This window comes from Cryptomeria japonica, chromosome 7, assembly GCF_030272615.1.
Source record: "Cryptomeria japonica chromosome 7, Sugi_1.0, whole genome shotgun sequence".
Lineage (NCBI taxonomy): Eukaryota > Viridiplantae > Streptophyta > Pinopsida > Cupressales > Cupressaceae > Cryptomeria > Cryptomeria japonica.
In genome coordinates this window covers 747596309-747617062 of record NC_081411.1, presented here as the reverse complement: position 1 = coordinate 747617062, position 20754 = coordinate 747596309, and the positions used below count along the sequence as shown (strand labels likewise).

General features: G+C 34.9%; 1 protein-coding gene across 4 annotated transcripts in view; it reads left to right on the top strand.

Moving 5' to 3' along the window:
• The first annotated feature begins 1386 nt into the window (after nt 1–1386).
• The window catches only part of LOC131039808 (uncharacterized), an 88610-nt gene continuing 69242 nt past the window's right edge, over nt 1387–20754 (top strand). Inside the window, exons 1-6 of one of the 4 annotated variants that reach the window (XM_057972648.2) lie at nt 1387–1779; nt 12151–12196; nt 12317–12453; nt 13322–13388; nt 13644–13785; nt 13915–14124. In XM_057972648.2, the coding sequence (XP_057828631.1) occupies nt 1505–1779; nt 12151–12196; nt 12317–12453; nt 13322–13388; nt 13644–13785; nt 13915–14124 (877 nt within the window). In that variant the 5' untranslated portion in view covers nt 1387–1504. Of the gene's footprint in view, nt 1780–12122; nt 12197–12316; nt 12454–13321; nt 13389–13643; nt 13786–13914; nt 14125–20754 lie in introns of all 4 variants that reach the window. The other 3 variants (XM_057972647.2, XM_057972645.2, XM_057972646.2) reach the window with 3 other exon arrangements.

Sequence of the window (20754 nt, the reverse complement as noted above, 5' to 3'; positions counted from 1 at the left end):
ATGAATTAATGGATATATTTGAATTTACTTGTATATTAATATTATGAATGGATTTCAAATCTAGGTACTATTGATAATTGATTTTATTGGTTTTAATTTTTTTTATTGGGGAGCCTTTCAATTGATTTTGAATTATTGTAATTATTTGTGTATTAAATGGATTAAGGAGAGAACCTATCAATTGAACTCTCTTATGTTTCTCAGAATTCTACATAGAAATTTCAAATTAATTCCAACTTTTTATAGTAGTTTAGTTAACAAGTCTCGTCTTTATAATTAAGGTTTCAAGGATATGCTTTTAGCCAAGGTGTCCAAAAAGGCCCAAGTCATGTTTTTTTGGTGCATTGATGTGGCATCACATGATTTGTTGCTTTTTAGATCTAAGGAATATATTTCATTCAATTATGAAAGCACTAACAACTTTAAAGTCACAACTATTGATGCAATATTGTAAAGAATATTGGACATTAAATCAATAAATGTTATAACAACTATAGGGTCCTCTTCCCTAATATTTGAACATGGTGATACTATGTAACTTTATTAATAATATCTAGTACACTATTATGCTCTGTAAAATTTATGCAACTGTTAGCAAAAGGATATTCATTAGTCATAATTAATATGAGTTTTTTTCATATCCATACTAAAATAGAACAAATACCATTTCAAACATATACACATAAAACCACTAAAATTTATGTCATATCAATATTTTTACAAAACTATATATTTAAAATTTCATTATTTACTTTTTTACTTCAAAATATCAAAATATATTTTTTTGGATATTAATTAAATCCTTTCTATAGCTATTAGGGGAAAGGACCCGGTAGTTGAGCATGTATCAATTGTTGTGAGGGTTGTTGATACCTTTTGTTCCAAAAATTGAACAAATAAAACTTATTGTTTGAAACAAAAAATATCAATTTTTGTTAGGAAATGTACCAACAGTTGTTAGGAAATGTACCAATAGTTGTTAAGAAATGTACTAATATTGTAAAAAGTAACCAATCAGGTGTTGCCACATCAGCTGCACAACTATTGGGGTCTCTTTTGCACGTCTATTGGTCTCGCTTTTTTTTGGGGCTGTTTTGGACACCTTGGCAAAAAGCATGCTGCTGTGGCATCATATTTGATGATGTGGCCTTGAAACCTTAGTTATAAGCAGGGGACTTGCCAAGTACGCTGCTGTAAAAAAATCGGAGTGATTTGAAATTTCCAAGTAAGATTTTGAGAAGCGCGAAATTAGGATGCACAACAAGTGGATCCTTTCCCCTAATACCTTAAACTACAAATTATTAAAAATAAAATTCAAATATGACTGTTACAACAAATAGAGTCCACATGATCAGTTCTAGAACATCTATAGGCCGCTGAGCCGCTCTCCTATAACAGAACCAACGGACATCAAGTTAATTTTAAAAAAACAAAAGCAATGGTTTGAGTTTTTATTTAATCTGCAGCGTATGGGTGTCATCCAAATTTAGCAAGCCGGTTTGCAATGGCTTGTGGAGGATTGATGGTGAAGGCAAGCACTAGCTTTCAGTGCAGGGCTTACCAGACAGCAGCAAGCGAAAATGGTGGCGAAAAGAGTGCCCGAAAATTGAGGGCTGTGGTTGTGGGAGGCGGATGGGCTGGATTTGGCGCTGCACACACTTTAGCCAAAGCTGGAGTTGAGGTAACTCTGCTGGATGCTGCTCTTTCTCCTGGAGGTCTCAGCACAGGCTTTAGGTCTGCTAAAGGAAAGCCAGTTGAGGCTGGCATCAAAGGATTCTGGTAGTTTACACAGCCCTCTTAATTATATTAACTTTTGGTTCATCATCTGGTTTATTTACAGATTTCTGATCACCTACATTGCTGAATTTTTGAATTACCGTCTACTTATATCCAATTAATGTTAATATTCTTCAGTTGTGATAATTATAAGAAAATTTTCAAAATCACTATATAGCTCACACCCATTTAGTGGGTGCTACCCTGATTTTGAGAAATTTCTAGCAATTATTCTTTAGGAACATTGAATGGAATTGGGTATGATTGGAGCATATACACATTCTGGAATGGAGATGGGCTACAGACTAATTTGCCAAATTTGGTCCCACTCACCCTCTTAATTATATTAAGCTAATTCGCTTTGGTTTATCATCTGGTTTATTTACAGAATTCTGACCTTCTACATTACTGAACTTTCGAATTGCCGTCCACTTATATCAAATTCAATGTAATTTTCTTCTGTAGTGATAATTATAAACAAATTTTCAAAATCACTATATAGCTCACACCCATTTTCAATATAGGTGGGAACTACACTGATTTTGAAAAATTTCTAGTAATTATTCTTCAGGAACATTGCATGGAATTGGGTATGATTGAAGCTTATACACATTCTGGAATAGAGATGGGTTACAGACTAATTTGCCAAATTTGGTCCCACTGATCCTCTTAATTATATTAAGCTAATTCGCTTTGGTTTATCATCTGGTTTATTTACAGAATTCTGACCATCTACATTACTGAACTTTCGAATTACCTTCTACTTATATCAAATTCAATGTAATATTCTTCAGTAGTGATAATTATAAGCAAATTTTCAAAATCACTATATAGCTTACACCCATTTTCAAGATAGGTGGGAACTACACTGATTTTGTAAAATTTCTAGTAATTATTCTTCAGGAACATTAAATTTCTAGTAATTATTCTTCAGGAACATTAAATCGAATTGGGTATGATTGAAGCATATACACATTCTGGAATGGAGATGGGCTACAGAGTAATCTGGCAAATTTGGTCCCACTCACTCTCTTAATTATGTTAAGCTAATTCGCTTTGGTTTATCATCTGGTTTATCTATAGAATTCTGACCATCTACATTACTGTACATTCGAGTTACCGTCTACTTATATCAAATCCAATGAAATATACTTCAGTAGTGATAATTATAAGGAAATTTTCAAAATCACTATATAACTCACACCCATTTTCAATATAGGTGGGAACTACACTGAGCTTGAAAAATTTCTAGTAATTATTCTTCAGGAACATTAAATTGCAGTGGGTATGATTGAATCATATACACATTCTGGAGTGGAGATGGGCTACAGAGTAATTTGCCAAATTTGGTCAAACTCAAATCCTCGTGTAGTTATTGCATGCTTAATGATTATAGGGGAATCTTTGATCATGACTCGTGCCTCTCAATCCCATTGAGTGGGTAGAATTCTATTCTGGCAGATTGTAATATTGTGGATCTAAAAGATAATCAGTCATTTCATTAACAATCTTCAAAGAAAATTAAGGCTTATTAGAATTGAAGCAATCAGTCATTTCTTGATCTAAAACAGCTCCACACGCATCTGCCTGATTTGGAAAGGGAATCTACCAAAATAAAAACTATCCATCAATTCAATTGAATGGATAATAAAAATCTTTGTCCTATATTCGGGCAATCACCAATCTGATGATAATTGTCTGATCATAATATCAAATAAAAAAGCATTTCTAAGATAAATAGTGATTTGTGCTTCTAGCAACTCCAAAGCATCTATGATATAGAAATCATTCTTTTCTATATTGTAATCCCAACTAACTCTTACCAGAGTCTTTGAGCATTTTGAGCTACTTGTTAGCATGTCAACTGGTTAGCAAAATATCGAAAATCTCAATTGGTAAATAAGGAGGATCTATGGGATCTATTATTTCAACATCTTGCAGTAAGTCTAGGCAAGCCTTGGGGAGTCTTGTAACCTTATCTTATGTTCAGCAAGTTGTAACAAAGGGATCTTAATCTGTTGGTTAGATTGGTAAAGGCAAACGTATGTCCTCATTTGTATAAAAGGCTGGTATTTTAATAGAAAAATATTTTTTAGCAGGATATCAGAATCCATGGAGTTGAACTCATTAAAATCCATAACAAAATCACTCCTATGAGAATTTGCACATTTTTAGAACGAGCTTCTCTCGTTATAGAGCTTCTCATGGGGGCTAATTCTGCTTCTTTCTAGTACTCGAGAGGTATAGGTTTAATTTTAGCAAAAAATCTAGAAGACCTTGTTTCGAAAGGGCATCTAAGCTTTAGGGGTTATACTTAAGCACATAAAAACTAATTCTAATGTATTTTGATACCATCTTAGTGGCGGTGCAGGCCAATCTGCTTCCAGGATAATTTTTCCAAGGGCAAACATTCTTTTGCCTAAGTCATTTGAATTCCTTTCTGATCGAAGGCTAATCTTTTTATATCTTCAAAATCCTTTTTAATGTGATTTAACCTAGCCATAAATGGATCAATGGTACATATTTTTTTTGTTTTTCTGCTTCAACTTCTTTTTATCCTCTTCTGAATCATATGGTTCACTTGAACCTTCTTCCTCTTATTCTGAAATTTCTTCATTGTCTTCTTCTATTGATTCTTTTTGAGCCTGTTTTGTATGTTTTTGCCAAGCAGGTTCGTCGTATCCATTGTCAATCCTTTTAGATAAATCACCTTTTTTACATTGCTTGAGCTTTTTAGTTTTTCTTTACTTTTTCTTTTTATCTCTTGAGATCTGATATGTCTTCTTGCTATCTTTCGCTTGCTGCTTTCATTTCTTCTTTGGACATTTCTTGTTTGAAGACATCCCTGTTTTCTACCAGCACAAGCTTTGACTTCATAGATTTAGTTTTTCTCTGAGAGTAGTTTTGATGATATAATCATCTTCTTCTTCATCCTTTGATGACTCCTTTTTCTTCTGCTTTAACATTTTTCTCTAGCCAGTTTATCCGTGATCAATCCATAATTTCCAATTAGAATTTCAACTAGCTCAAATTATTGATCTTGTAGTTCTTGCAAGGCTTGTTCTATGGGTAGGACATCCCACAATGCTTCTACTTGAGGAGACTCAATGAGTGCTTTTGTAGGAAAATTTTGGTTCTTGCCATGGCAGTCTGTGGCATGATGAGGACCTTTGCAAATATAGCTTTCACATGTGAAGGAATTTTGAGGGGGTTAGAATGTTTGAGGAGAAAATAGCGAAGATGTTTGGACTAGGCTTGACAAAATTCTTTTTAGACATGGGAATGGCATTAAATTTGTGGTGCCATTGGCTATAATAGGGAAGACAATCTCTAATCATTTTGTCTGAAATATTGTTTCAGCAAGTAGGATGCTGTTTGGAGATAGCTTTTTGGGAGAAACACTTGCATTTTCTGTCTTTAGAATACCCCCAATTAGAAGACGAAGGTGTTTTTTTACAGAAACTTTTTAAATTTTAAGATCTATTATACTTGTTCATCTTACTTTTTATGAGATTCAACAAGCATTGCTTAAGTTTCTGATGAACAAAACCTTTCAGTTCTGAAAAAGTATAATCATTAATCTCTTTACCTTCACTCTTTTGAGCCCATTCAATTCAACCCAATCTCCTAGCTTGCATGGAAAAGATGTTAAGAAATGCCTTTTGAGTCCAGACTGGTCCCAATCACTAGATCTATAGGTATATTTTTCATCGACAAGATCATACTCATTGAATAGCTTGATTGCATGATTTCATTGTGTACAAAATTCTTCTAGTGTCTTTTAGCTTTATCTTTTCTATCAAGGCAGAATTGAGCAAGCATATATAAATTGATTCAGTCCCAACTTTGCAATTTCATGTCTTTCCCAACGCACCATAATTTATGCTGTTATCTGGGTTTAGGGATCGTATTCTTGTATCCCTTCCCACCGGTCTTTAATTATTCCTTAAAGTAATCTAATTGCATGATGGATGAGTTTTTCATTTGACCATCCTGCATGAGTGTCAGAACTTTTTTGCATACCATAACACAGTGTCATGATTGCATCATATGGATCAAACTCTTTTGTCAATATTTAGGAAATAAACATTAGCATTTTTTGATCGTGATTGTACTGGGCCAAGGACTTAATTGACAACATCGTCCATATTTATATCAAGGGATTCATCTAATTGTATTTTTCCAATAATTGCGTCTGTATTAGGAGTTTCCAAATTTTTGTCATATTCTGTTAGGGTTTTTTGATTGACCTTCTTCTTCAAAGATATCTTTGTTATATGATTGTTGACTATAACAAATTCTTCTTCATGAGTTAGGACTACTTATATCTGAGTAGAGATAGGTTCTATCATTTCTTCTTTCACTCCAGTTTATTTAAACTAGTCAATCTTTTCTTCTGTTATAACTTTTATGATTTTATCTAGAATTTGCCCAAAGATATCATCGTGCTTCTTTGTATGTGGTTCTTTATGAGAAACTTCCTTGTTTTTCTTTAGGCTTAGTCTCTTTTTGAGAGGCTTTGTTGGTAAATGAAGAAACTAAGATGTTTCTTCATTAGAGCCTGCCTGATTTTTTTATTTCTTTTACATATTTTTTAATTTCTCAAGCTTTGAAGCTTGCAAAATGGGAAGCAATTGCTTTATCGTAATTTATTTCAGACAATTGTTTTTTGATTACTATTGATAGCAAGTATCATCTCGTCAACTTGGATTTGAAGATCTGTTAAATTATTCACCGAAGCTTTTATGTTCTTTTGATAATGAGCAATCATTCAACAAACGTATACAATTACTGTCCCTTCGGAGTATATATAACCTGAGTCTTTTCTTGGACTTTGACAATCAAATCTTCAACCTTTTCCAAAGTAGAAGTTACATCAGAGGCATTGTCATCAATATTTTCCCGTGTATGTTATGTTCCCATCCTTAACCCAATAATCAGATTAACAACTGTACATAGTTAGTGGCAGACCAGATCTGACACATGTCAGATCTGTCTGCCTTTGCAACAATTAATTACTAATACATGCATTAAAAGAGAGCAGCGATCTTATTACCACAGGCAACAATTAAGATAGTATTAATGATGAAGTTTTTATGTACAACGATTATGATGGGAGACCAATTGCTACGATAGGTATATTTAACAAAGACAACTACATGAAGGGGCAGCGATTGTTATAATAATCACAAATTAGCAATGGTTATGAAAAGGTATCCTATGGCAGCGATTCACAAATAAAAATTGTATTTATCAAGGGACGTCACCTTTTAGGGAGTTGCATGGGTAGAAGATACAACTTTTCTATCAATGAAAAGACTATAAAATATGTTAGGATGGGAAAAGTAAAGGCATCGGATCAAGGAGAAGACAGCAGTTTGATAATGATATCAACTGCAGTATAGATCGATCATAATAAGAACAGCTATTATAGTAGACTGATTTATTGGCAGTCATTAGTTTATATCAACATTAGTGGTAGCAGCAGATTGATATGCTGCATCCTACCCATGGAATTAATGTTTATTTATGATAATGTACAATGAAATACTGTTAGGAATAATAGGCCAATACAATGGCATGTACTAATAAGCTATTCCAATTATTCCTACAGATCTAATCTGTATATATAGACTGAGATAATATCAATAAGATTTATAATAATAAGAAATACAGATTTATGTGACAACCATACCTAATTTCAAAGCGTGCTAATGGTGAAAGGGTGTGTCTCTTGCCAAAGGGCATACATGATGAAGAGGTTTGACCTCTCCCTCACATTGAGAGATATAAAGGGAAGGAGTCAAGAGCATCTAGCGACATCACCATCGATCAGATCAGATCATAACTGTTATTAAGTTACAGACAGTAACATCTTTGTTCTTGGTGGTATGCATGGGGATGTGCTTAATATGTATGCTTAATATATGAAGCCTGATAATGTTCTTATGCAGAATTTAATAGTAATATTAATATGGACTGCAATATGTATGAAAGTCATACTTAATTTCATATATATTCATAATACATGAGAAGTTAGTATACTTATAGTCCGATTCTTGTTATTCTGTCAGTACCTAAGAAGCAGGGACTGAATTGTTTCCAAAGAGGGACAGTCTAAATCCAGCTACTAGGATGATTCCCAAGATAGGGTAAGGATCAGCATCCGGTAAACTTTGAGGGCATGGTCCCAAGATAGGGTAAGGGCTTGGATTTGTAAACTTTGAGGGAGCCTATTGAATTTTGCTCTCTAAGCACTTTGGTAACATAGACATCCTCTTCTTCCTTAGAACTGAAGTAGTAACAAAGGTTGGCATTTGCATTAAGAATTATGGATGATAAAGTTAATTATCTAGTATGGTAGATGAACAATTTACTTATTAATAATTGATAAATTAATTGAACCATGGAATATCACAGATTTGATCCATGTTAAGATAGATTTGTCTCCTAATCAATTTAGTTTAAGTCATAAGTATATTGAAATAGATTAATTATGGTTAAAACAGGCCTAAACCTAGTAGGGGACATTACAGTGTAGGTAGGTACCATTTTCCCAATTAGTTTCATTGGACTTCTAAATTCTTTTGAATTTGTCCCTATATTTGAATATTTATAGCTACTACAGTTTAGGAATATCAAATTGAATTGAGTGTGAGGTATACAACTATAAAAATCTCTCTTTGTTATATATATTTGTAATGTTCCTTTCTAGAACATTTCTAATTCTTGCCCTAAAACAATAATTTCAACTTATAATGATAACTGCATTATATTTATAAATATAACCTTCTCTAAAATGATGAAATTTTATTATAATATTCAACTATATATTTCTATGAATAATTCTGGCAATAGAGCTTATCTTGGTTTTCTGCTATAATTCTCCTTCAAACTGTGATGAGTTCCTCATCTATGTCTACTTTGGAAGTGCTTCCAGATCTGCCTGAATCAGGGGTTTTCATTGCTAACTTGCTAAGATAATTTAAGGGTTTTTGTCCTTAAAAATCTTAATTTACCTTGGAGAATTTTTGACCTCCTTGGCTGTAGTTCACTGGTAGACAGTTATAATATTTATTCCCAAAATTGATGATCTTCTTAATGGAATGGTTTGCCCTTTATATCCATTTCTTGAAGGAGTCACCATCCTTCACAAGAAATGAGTCACCACTCTTCATCACTGCCTTCTGAGATTAATAATTTATTTTTAATCAAACTAATGGTGCCAGCGCTACTTTCTATTGCTTGCATCCTCTTTGGCTGTAATTGCTTATTTGCAAGTCACTTCATATTTTCCCAAATTGATTGCTTGATTTCCCCACAAGGAAATGATCTCCCTTTTTATCTTATATTGGAGGGACTCACAACCTTTTACCTTGGAGGGAGTCACAACCCTTCCTCCAATTGCTGCCCATGATGGCTTTTAGTTTTAATTCTAATTAAATTCTTTTGTCATCTAAATCACTAGCATCTCCTTGTTAACTTTGGTGCCATTTTATTATGCTATTAGAAACCAATTTGCTTGGACCATGGTTTAAAAGGGATTGCGATCTGATGTCATCAGCAACTTTCATGGAATGCTGCAATCCTCTAACCCTTCCTTTGGGTAGCTTCTCTTTGAAATTGTGGCCTTTCATTCTCCAAGTCCGATCTGATACCATTTGTGGCGTAGGCATGGCTATGTTTATGTATATATATGAGAGTTTTATAGTTGTATAACTTAGACTCAATTCAATTTGATATTTCTAAACTATATATATATATATAAAATCTCCTCTGCATTCTCATTTGTTCTTGAGGTTGGGTAAACAATAGTTAACAATCACTTCCTGTAGAAATAATGCTTATTGAACATATTGGACCCATAGGCAAGCGATCTTTAGAAATGACTAGGTCTCCTAGCACAGGTTTATCCCTTGAACCTTATGGTAAGCTTCTATAAGTTGATTAATAAAAGATTTAGCAATTTGTAATGTCCCCTATTTTTAAGGTGACATTTAATTAAATTGATTTTTATTAAGTTATCAAAATATAAATAAAATATTCATATGATGACTTAATATTAATTAATTTAATTAAATAACAATAAAATAATAAAATATTATTATAATGTCACTTTATTAAACAAAGTTTCCCAATGTTCAAGTCGGCCTTATCTTCTAGAAAGTTCCTGGAGGTCTTTATAAGGAGGCTTGCTGGGAGTTGTAAAGCATGCTTGAATTCGATAAATGGATTGTGATTTCTGGAGACGAAAACCTTCAGGAGCTGAGAGGAGAGCTGGACGAAACCCCGGTTCTTCAAAGGGGTGGATTTGTGACAGAGTCTACATTGTGCCAAATTTGTGAAGTCTCCTTTGGAGAGAAATTTGCAGAAAAATAATTGCATTGGTGATTCTAAGGTTGGCTTCAATAATATTATCGAGGTTTTCCTATATCGTAATTCCGGCATAAGGAAATCATTCAAAGATAGTAATCAGTACCGCACAACTTGATATCAATTAATTAACTGTTGCAGTAGGGAGAAAGGACCAGAAGGAGGAGACAGAAGTGTTTGTGAAGGGAGATGGTTGCCACTCAGCGCCACTGCAAGGGCGCCCCTAATCATCAATCCTCTTTGGGGACTGGAATCACCGCTAGCCGATGGGGGTTCGAGTCAAATGAGTATTCTATTGGCTGGGTCTTCAGATGATTATTATAAGTGAATTTGAAGGGAAAGTGGAGTCCAGGCAAATCTATATAACAAAGCAGGGTTACAAGAAGAGGTTCTGCGCATCGGGTCTGATTGGCCTCTGCTTCTATTCAATATTTAGACAGAGGTAGCAAAGTCACTGTATTGTGCATAAAGAACAGTATGTAATTTCTTCATTTTCAATATATGAACTGTGCATTGAGGTTGATAATCTGAAAGATAAGACTCTGTTTTCACTTCTTTTCTCTAATTAATACATACACTCGTGATCACGGCATCAGAACACATTCTAAGATTCAATTGAGAGCTTTTCGCTGTTTGTTCCTGTTGAGTGATTAATCAATTCTTTCGCTGTCTGTTTTCATGCCTTGATAATGTTGGCAAATTTTGCTTTAAATTTTCATTGTTCATAAGTGGGCATCTTTCACAATTTAAAGGGAAAATAGTTGTTATGAAACTGGCTAGAAAACCAGGTGCTTGTGTTACTTTTACACATCATCCACTTGGAAGGCCTCTACATCTACCAGGGTTGAACCTGTGTCATTTTTATGGAGACAACTAGTCTCAAGCACTAAAATACAATTAAATTAATTATACTTTATGTTTAATATTGTTCAAGAAAATATTGAATTTGTTGATAGTACTTGAATGCAAGGAAGATCTTAAGGGCAAGCTTATATTTTTGTTGTTGCAACGCCATGCAAATGCTTGCTTAAATTTTCAGAATTAAAAAAATTAGGACACACCCACATACACTCACATATATATCTGAGCATGTATATGTCTTTTGAAAAGTAAACAAATATGGCCATGGCAGTTGACCCCTATAAGAGGTTTGATGACGATCATTTTCCTTATTCCTATTTGGAAGGTATAGTAATAACATGCTTTTGAAGGTACACAACAATTTTCTTTGATTTTATGTAAACAGGAAAGCAAAATGGCTTTGTTGTAATAATATACATATATAGTGATAACACATTCCATTTCTGAAAAACTTTGTTTGAAAGGTATCCCATTACACCATAAGAATGCATTGCAATTAAATTCATAGACAGTTCTCATTTCAACATGATGGAAGATATATTATTTGGACAATAATCAGCAATTGTTTTAGAATTTTTAATACATATGGGGGGGAATCGTGCTGTTCTTATTTTGACAAACCACATGTCGTGAACATACTTTCTAACTCTATGTTTCGATTGAGATAATGTTGTTGTGATTTTCATCAAGTTAGCTTAGTTTAACAAAGTCTTTATTGGTAGTATAATTTGAGGTTCATTCTTAAGGCCGGCCTGCACTCATTTATGAACATTGATTTGTCTTTTTGCCTCACTCTTTGGAGCTGTTGGTAAGTATTCAGAGAATATCTAGTTCAATGTATTTTGCCTACCTCAAAACACTTCACCGATCACATTATATTACTTCTATATGTGGATCAATTACTTGCCACAATAGTTCTTTCTTAATTTATGTGAGTGGTTTGGTTCATCACAAGGATCAGCTTGACAATGCCACAGCATCCATAGTTTGATTTTTTATATAGCTGACTTATTACTTTAGTAGTGTTTGAATGATTTGGTTATGTGTGTCGAAGCTTTATTGAAATATTTGTCTAAAAATTTATTCCTGTGATTGAAATCCTTGCATCATAGGTATCTGTTTTCCCAACACTTATTGCAGGTGGCAGTATCGCAATATATTTTCTCTAATCAAAGAGCTTGGAATTGTAAGTATTTGGGGTTCATTATTGTTGTGCATTTCAAATTCTTAAAGATTTATGCGAGATCCAAGATGCTTTAGGACAAGTAATTTTTAGTTTCAATACTTAGAACTTTCTGTGCTGCAGTCTTGGCCATTCACCAACTGGACTAGAAGTTCTTTCTACAATGCTTCTGGGATTCAAGTTGAAGCCCCTGTCTTTAACGAACTGCCTCGACTTCCAACACCTTTAGGTTCTCTTGTTTACACATCACCATATTTCAGGTACAATTTCTGGATTCTAGACATTACTGCACTTTCAAATTCTACAAATACTGTGTTTAACTATTTGGCCCTGTCTAGATGTTTCTGCGTACTATTAGTTTAACCTAAGAGAGTTTGTAAAAAGCATACTACTCCCAAAGACAATACTGTTCTATCATGGCCTACTATTATAGGCACAGCCCTATGTTTTTCTTACCTAACCCTCATTAAGGTATAAATTTAAAAAACTCATCATGGTTTAAAATTTTACTTCTGAAAGAATTCTATTCAAACTTGCAAAACAAATAAATTTTAAAATACCCTAATCCTTTACAAAAAATGTTCAGTGTGCCTTTGCTATGTTTTTTTTCTCTTTAAGTGTGAAATGAGTTTTAGGTACATAAAAAATTGTGGGTTTTTCAAGTGTGATATCACTATGGTTTTAGGCATTAGAAGGGTGTGGGTTAGATTAGGGCTGGATTAGTTTAGGTTAAGTTTATTCTTTGTTGATGAGTCTTTTTGTTTGAAGCTTATCTATGTGGATCCCCAGAATTGCTTGTTAGTTTCTTTGAAAACTGCCTGGAAAGGCATGTTATATTATGGGGATAGCTTAACATTTTGGCTGTTTCCCAAACTGACCCTCTGAGGATTAGGACCACAACAATGAGCCAAAATGTTATGGTATTAAAATGGGAGTATGCCTAGGAATTCTTGTAACGTAGATGCCAAGCTATTAATGCTTGCTTTGTGTAGTACTTGAATGTTAAAATTGATGCTAAATTTGTTTGCAATGTGCATTACTTACTTTGCTTTAACTATAAATAGAGTGTATGCTGTTGCCTAAATAGAGTGTATTCTGTTGCCTCGTATGATTTTGATTGTTAATCAGGTCTCTTTCAGTGTTGGACCGTCTATCAGCTTTGCCTCTAGTTAAAGCACTAATAGAATATGATGTGGTAAGATGTTTTAGTTATTTTGCATTCTGAAGACACTTGAAACTATAATATGGGTTTTCTTTGGTTTTTAGATGTGTTTTATGTTTTTAAAATCTACTATTCCAAAGATCAATTGCCAAGTTTTCAAAGTTTGTTCAGGAAGTTATGATCTTATACCACATTATCTAATAAGATGTATAGAAGAGTTGATATTGAAATCATTTACATTGCTCAATGTCATGTTGATGATTGAAGTATTCATAATATGGTATCCAGGATGAGAAAGCTTACATGTCATATGACTTCATGACTGCAAGACAACTTTTTCGTGAGGGAGGCATCTCAGCTCGACTTTATACTGACTTCTTGGAACCTTTCCTTCTGGTTACTTTATTCGCTTCTCCAGAAAAGCTTTCAGGTATGCCAGAGATTTTGGGAGTTACTGACACACTTGAGGGAAGCGTTTTAGAGGGCAGTTTACATCTCTTGTTTCACTTCCTTTCAGTGTGCATTGCAATCAGGCACAGTTTTCTTTTGTTTTTGACAGCTGCAGCAGCTTTAGGAACTTTATACTATTATGCCTTAGCCCACCAACAGGATTTTGATGTTTGCTGGTGCAAGGGGCCTGTGGCTGAGCTCATATTCATTCCATGGATTCATGAAATAGAACGGTTAGGTGGATCCATTCTTCAGGGAATATATGTACAGGATGTAGTACCTTGTGATAATTCAGACAGAATCACATCTGTTATAGCAGGTATTTTAATGGTCCTTTATAATGCATCCGCTAAATAATTGCTGACACATGGAAATGATGCCTATATAGAATAATTTCTCATTTAAAAAAATCTGGTTATGATTGTTCAAAGGCTCCAGAGTTTCTATTCTTTATACATTATCCAATTTCAACATGCAAACAATTTTTTCACTCATATTATTCCTTCTGATGTTCCTATTAAGTGGTATTCTAGAATCACTTTTTTCTCTGACTATGTGTATGCAGCATTTGACAACACAGGTACAGTTATGATCACAAATTTCAAATTCAATGGGAAAAGGCAAAAATATGTTTCAATATTTTCCTCTCTACTGAAGACTTTTTTCTGAATTTTGACAGAAGCGATTCCAAGAGTAAATGGACATATATCAACACACCAAAAAAATTAACCCATTAGGTTTGAGTTGCTTTCATCCAGCTGACCTGGTTTTCAATTTTTGCTTGTGCCTTATCCTCTTTGACACACTTGTCCTCTGAGGAGAACCCACCAACTAAAACCCAGGAAGCAAGGCTGTTACCGATGAATTTATCATTTGACCCACCACCAGGGGGCTTGTCATCTGGCTAAACTCCACACAAGTAGGAGGTTTGTCCTAGCTGTTGGATTTTGAATTAACCTATGGGACCATTTAGGTGTTGGGGTCAATGTCAACTAAAAATAAAAGAATGAAATTTATTGAGGTAGAAGGGTTTGTCTATAATTGGCAAGCTTTGTGGTCATTTTGAGAGGTTTGGAACCTCAATTCTCACATTCCAAATGAAAGGGCTTGCCTTATAGGGGGACTTATCACCTACCTTTACCATGGGAGTCTTCTTTAGGCTGGTTCACCCTCAGCCTGCCTCATTTTTGAGAAAGTCTGCCTCTACCAACAGTATTTCGCGCAGCCTTGCCTGAAGCTTTTTCTATTTCTGCCTCTTGGTAGCTGCCTTTCATTCCCCTTTTCTCTTTGCTTCTCTGCCTTCCTTTGGCCCTAGGTTCCTCATTCTCAGCTTTCTTACTGTAGCATTAACATTTATAGTTGTAGGACAAGTCTGGAATTAACTTTCAGCCATTGATCTTCTAGGATTCTTGTAGTTTTCTTGGCTTAAGGTTGAGACTGCCCAAGATAACGACATAGTGATATTTGTTCTGATCCTGAATTATGAAGATCAGTGTGATATGGGTCATATCTCATTTACTTGGAGTTAATGTTGTCTTTTCTGATGACTACTTGGTGTGCTTGAGAAAGAAAGAAATAAAATTTAGGCATGTCCACAATTGATCATTTTTGGTCAATGAGACTGGAAAGTACATTCCATAAACGTGAATTCTTTGTTTGAATGAATGAGTTTGATAACCTAGTTTAATTAGGTGGATAAGTTACTTGGGTATGTCTGGTTGGATATTATTTCCGATTTCTAGTTTCTTGATTGTTTAGACTTAAAACTCATTTTTTATATTTCTATCTTGAACAAACCATTGTTATTGAGCTGTTGCCATCAATATTTCAAAATGGCCAAAGGCTTTAATCCATAGGTCTGATTGGCAGGTCGTAAAATTAATTTTTTCTGTGGCCACCATCACTTTTGTTGTCAATGCTCTAAAAGATTTTACGTAGTGAAGTGTTGAGTGAATTGATCTCAAGTCTAGATAGTTAGATGACCAATATCCTTTGTGCAGAGGGATATGTCAAAATCATTGGACATTGAGTTGTTTACCTCCACCTTAGTTGGGATATATTAAAGCACTAAGATGAGTGTGCCTTGATTGAAGGTATTAGTAGAGGGATAAAGTGAGTCATTCTGGGGTGTTGACGTGTATTTTGTACACAGCCTAACACAGAATAAAATACCCAAGGGTACCTTATCCTCTCTTGAACAAAGCCTCCGATTGCTGAAGATATCGCAAAAAAGGATCAATCAGGATGACTCCAAGGTTCCTGTATGTAGGGTCTCTACGAGTGGATAAGCTCCAGTGGTATGATGTGATTTGCTGGAATCACAAGGGGACTTACATTCTATGATTGAACTTCCGATCTGTTTTGCTGGAACACAGGCTCTGACTAACTTAGATTTAAAAAAAAAATGAAAAAAGGATAAGGGCGAAGAGAGGATCTAATCCTAATACTAAGAATGTAGGAGCAATGATTTGATTTTTGATGAAACTCTAACTAGGTCTTGTTTTGACATCAATGGAACATCTACACAAGGCTAGTGCGATCTTCTAAGTGGAGCTTTATGATGTTCAAATTATCACCGTAGGCATAGACACCATCAAGTTGATGCATATCAATGAAGAAGCGACAAATTGAAATTGAGCTTAAGCGAAACGATTCCAGTTGACTACACAAGGCAAGTCTGCAATCAACAAACCGCTAGTAGTATGGATATACGAATTCCATCATCAATCAATCACATTTCCTCCATTCATCTAATTATCTACCATCTAAGATTGAAGACTCAACAAGAAACCATGCAAATTGCAAGAAAACGACATATTTCACCATTACTTCAATGAAAATGGAGTTTGTTTACAATCAATGGCAACAATTTCTTGCCTTGTCCTCCTATTCTATCAATTTCTAACTACTCTCTATCTACTAACTGCTTTCAACTATTTCTATCCTATCTCTAATTATCTCAACAAAATGAAATGTCAGGGCTTATATAGTGCCCTTAATACAATTTGATGGCTTAGATCAATTCAAGATCAATGGCCAAGATTCAACAATGAAAACCCTAATTAGGGTTTGTTACAACCATTACATAACATTTAATGTTTGACCAATGATAAAATTGTATTGCTTGGACACATGTCCCTTCTAGAAAAATCGACCAATGGATAGCCAGGGTAGGTACATCGGAGTTTGTGCCACCTTCCATGAGTTAAGTACATTGAATCTGGACATGCTGAGGTGGAACACACTGACTGGAGAAATGATGACTAGGACGCCACCTCATCTGACACTTGTAACTTGGTAGATATTCAACTTGATGTTGTTGAGAAGCTTGCTTTAATTAATTCATCTGGAACTATTTACTTCTTCAACGAGCCCTTGTTCTAACTCCCTGTGTCCTTGATGTGCAGGATGATGATGTACCTCGCCTTGGAATGCTGGATTGAAAGAGGTCGCCCTTGTCCTGGCGAAGACCGTCCTTGATCCGGCTTGATTTTCCTCGAAGAGATCTCCATTTGATGCCTACACAACATTTCAAAATTAGTACCATGATTTTGCAATACATAACATAAATTAGAGAGCAAATTTTTAGGAAACTTAGTGATAAGTCCTTTATTAATCATTTCCTAAAAACTACTGAGCTAAGGGAAAACAAACTTTCAAAATTCAAAATTAAGGCAATGATGATCAAAATTCGAAATTAAAACAAGAGATCTTGCCATACCTTACTTGAGAGCTTAACTCTAAAATGCAAAATAAAGGAATTCGCCTAGGCAAAAATCAAAATTTAATGGCTTCGATGTGATCTTGAAGGATAATGAATGTCCTCTTTGTCAATTCGCCACCCTTGGGGATATCTTTGATGTGTTCTTCAATGTCCTTGGCAAATTGGCTCAACTTGAAACTTGAACTCCTTTGATAATGCTTGCACCTTCCCTTTGAAATTCGCTCCTCCTCTTGAATGATACTTTCGCACTTCCTTTGTATACTCCAAATTGCATATGAAAGAGGATGCTTGAATAATGATTTAAAAATGAAATAAACACCTCCTTTATAGGCGCTTAGCCCCTTATTCACCTCTAGGCCGACTTTGCCAAAATGAGGCAATTAAAATGATTTTTAAATAAATAACAAGGGCCGACCTTCATAAAATAAACTCAAGCGCTCCATTTTTATTGCAAACAATAATTAATTAATTAAATTTCCTTGTTTATTAATTAATAAATTCGATTTTTTTTTTTACAAGGCAAAAATAATTAATTAATGTTTTGCGCAAATTTTAAATGCCATTTTAATTGAATTTTCAAAGTTATCGATTTTTAGCATTTAAATAAATTCAAAAACTTGTTTGAACGCCAAATTTGGAGAATTGGGAAGAGTACAAACCTCATCGCCCTGGTCCCTGACTAAGGGACAGGAGCGATCCATCAACTTAGTCTTGATCCTTGCATTTTTGACGTTCAAAGTTTTTATCCTTACGTTGGAATTGCCATTTTCGCTAGGTCCTTCAAGCTTGATTGACTTGTTCTTGCAAATGAATGTCCTTTAGATATGATATCGCCCTGGTCCCTTGGAGAGGGACAGGAGCGATCCCTCTTCTTTTATGTGAAATTCTCCGTTCTTAATATCAACTCTTCGCTCATTACCTTTTAATCAACGTTTTAGACCCTTTGCAACTTTGTTTTGTTATGATCTTCGAAGGATAACAAATGTTTTAGTAAATATCGCCTTGGTCCCTTGGAGAGGGACAGGAGCGATCCTAGTGTTCTAGCTAGAATTTGCCATCTTTCAACCTTTGTTCCTCGTTCATTATCTTTCAAATGGCGTCCTCGATCTTGCCCACCCTTGCATTGTCTTGATTTTGAAGGAGCATGAGTGTTTTAATAGAAATCGCTTTGGTCCTTGTCCAAAGGACAGGAGCGATATAGTCTCTTTAGCTCAATTGATGATCATTTAACGTTCGAAACCTTTGCATATCATCTTCAAAAGACACCTTGTACCTTTTACCACTTTGCAAAACCTTGACTTAACGTGATTTTTGAAGGAATTAGCAACTATAATCAATATCGCTCTGGTCCCTTCCTGAGGGACAGGAGCGAATTTTAAGATTTTGAGCTTGTCTTTGTTTCCATCAACTTGCCATCACTTTCATCGCGTAGAATGAAGTCCCTCTGATCCCCTTGGATACTTGATGTTTGATAAACTTTCAAAATTTAGAGCCTCATGAGGATTTCACTCTGGTCCCTTGGAGAGGGACAGGAGCGAATTTAGGTTTTTAAGTGCAAATCCTTCATTTTGGCGATCCTTGTAACTTTGTGCTTGATTGAGACGCTTCGAAATGTCCTTGCCACCTCTCACCTTGACTTGGAGTGGTTTGAACTTGGAGGAAAGGCAACATAACCATTATATCGCCCTGGTCCCTTGGAGAGGGACAGGAGCAAACTTGTACTTGTAGGCTCCATCACACTTCGCCATCTTCCAAGTTTATCTTCAACGGTCTTGCAATGTCCCCTTCCATTCATCCATGCCTTGGAATTCATTGTAGTTTGGCAAGAAATTTGTCCAAGACAAAAATCGCTCTGGTCCCTGCCTGAGGGACAGGAGCGAATTTGACCTTCTAGGCAAAAACTTCATCATTTCATTGTTTTTGATCAAGTCTGGATGCTCTATCATGCTCATTTCGTCCTTCACCATGCCTTTGATGTCTCAATTCGTCCAAACACGGTCAGGAATAGCTCAAATAAGTATTTTCGCTCTGGTCCCTTGGAGAGGGACAGGAGCGAAATTCGCTCTGGATCCTCAGTGAAGGACATGAGCGAAATTTGACTTTTCGCACTCTCTATCAGGATAATTTTTATGGAATATAACATTTAAGTATAAGAAAGAAGAAACATACTTATACTTTAAGTTATATTCCATATATACTTTCAGGATGTTTGAGAGTGGTTTCAGACCTCCAGGAGTTATATTGCGAAATCTAGTTTTTGGAGGTTTTTCAGTTTCCAGACTTAGTCAAATTTCAGGATCAGGACATTCCAGACTTAGCCAAATTTCAGGATCAGGACCTCACTCAAGCCGGACTTGCTTATCCATGTGATCTCCCCGACAACACTCAAAATGCCAAGGCTAACTAACAAAACCCTAAAAAAAACCAACCCTAAAAAGCAAAAAAAAACATGGGTCCCCATTTGCAATGGGGCGATGTGTGAAAACGTCACAACACGGGGTAAATAGGTGAATGTCATATGGTGTTGCCCATTGTGAGATGTAGTGAGTAGAGTTTTCCTCCCAAAGCTCCTAAAATGGAAATTTTGTGAGAAACTCATCATTCTTATTTACTTGTGTTCTGTGGAGAATTCTACAAGGACATCAACTATTGCATTGCCATTAATTCTTGTGGATGATAGCAGATCTATATAGAATCGTCTAAATCTAAATTGGTGCAATATCTATGATTTCTTTTCCATTTACTATGTCACTCTATTAGGATATTTCTTGGTAATAAAGATGTAAATAAATAAAAAATGAGACCACTTCAAGAGGGTGATCTCTAAAAAACAAAATTGGAGAATATTAATTTAAGTTCAACTTATGATGGTTTGTATGAGACTTTTTGTAGCCGGCATAACATGCCTATTGTTATATTTGGTAATATTTGTTATTTGCCAATGTATTAATTGTTTGTATCATGTGGGTTGTCACTTTCTGGTAGTTTATGTGTCAGTTAATTGACGATTGTGTTCCTCTCGGCAATCGTTGGGCCCTTTAAATATGTTGTGTATTGCCAAGGAAGGTAGTACGGTATAGTCGGATCTATTGTAATCCTTGGTTGATCATCTCTATTTTTCTCCTCTGTAATAATTTCATGTGCGAATAAAGATATATTTTACTGCTATGTTTGGTATGCGTTGTCATGTATATTATCATTTCCTGTATTTGATTTATTAGATAT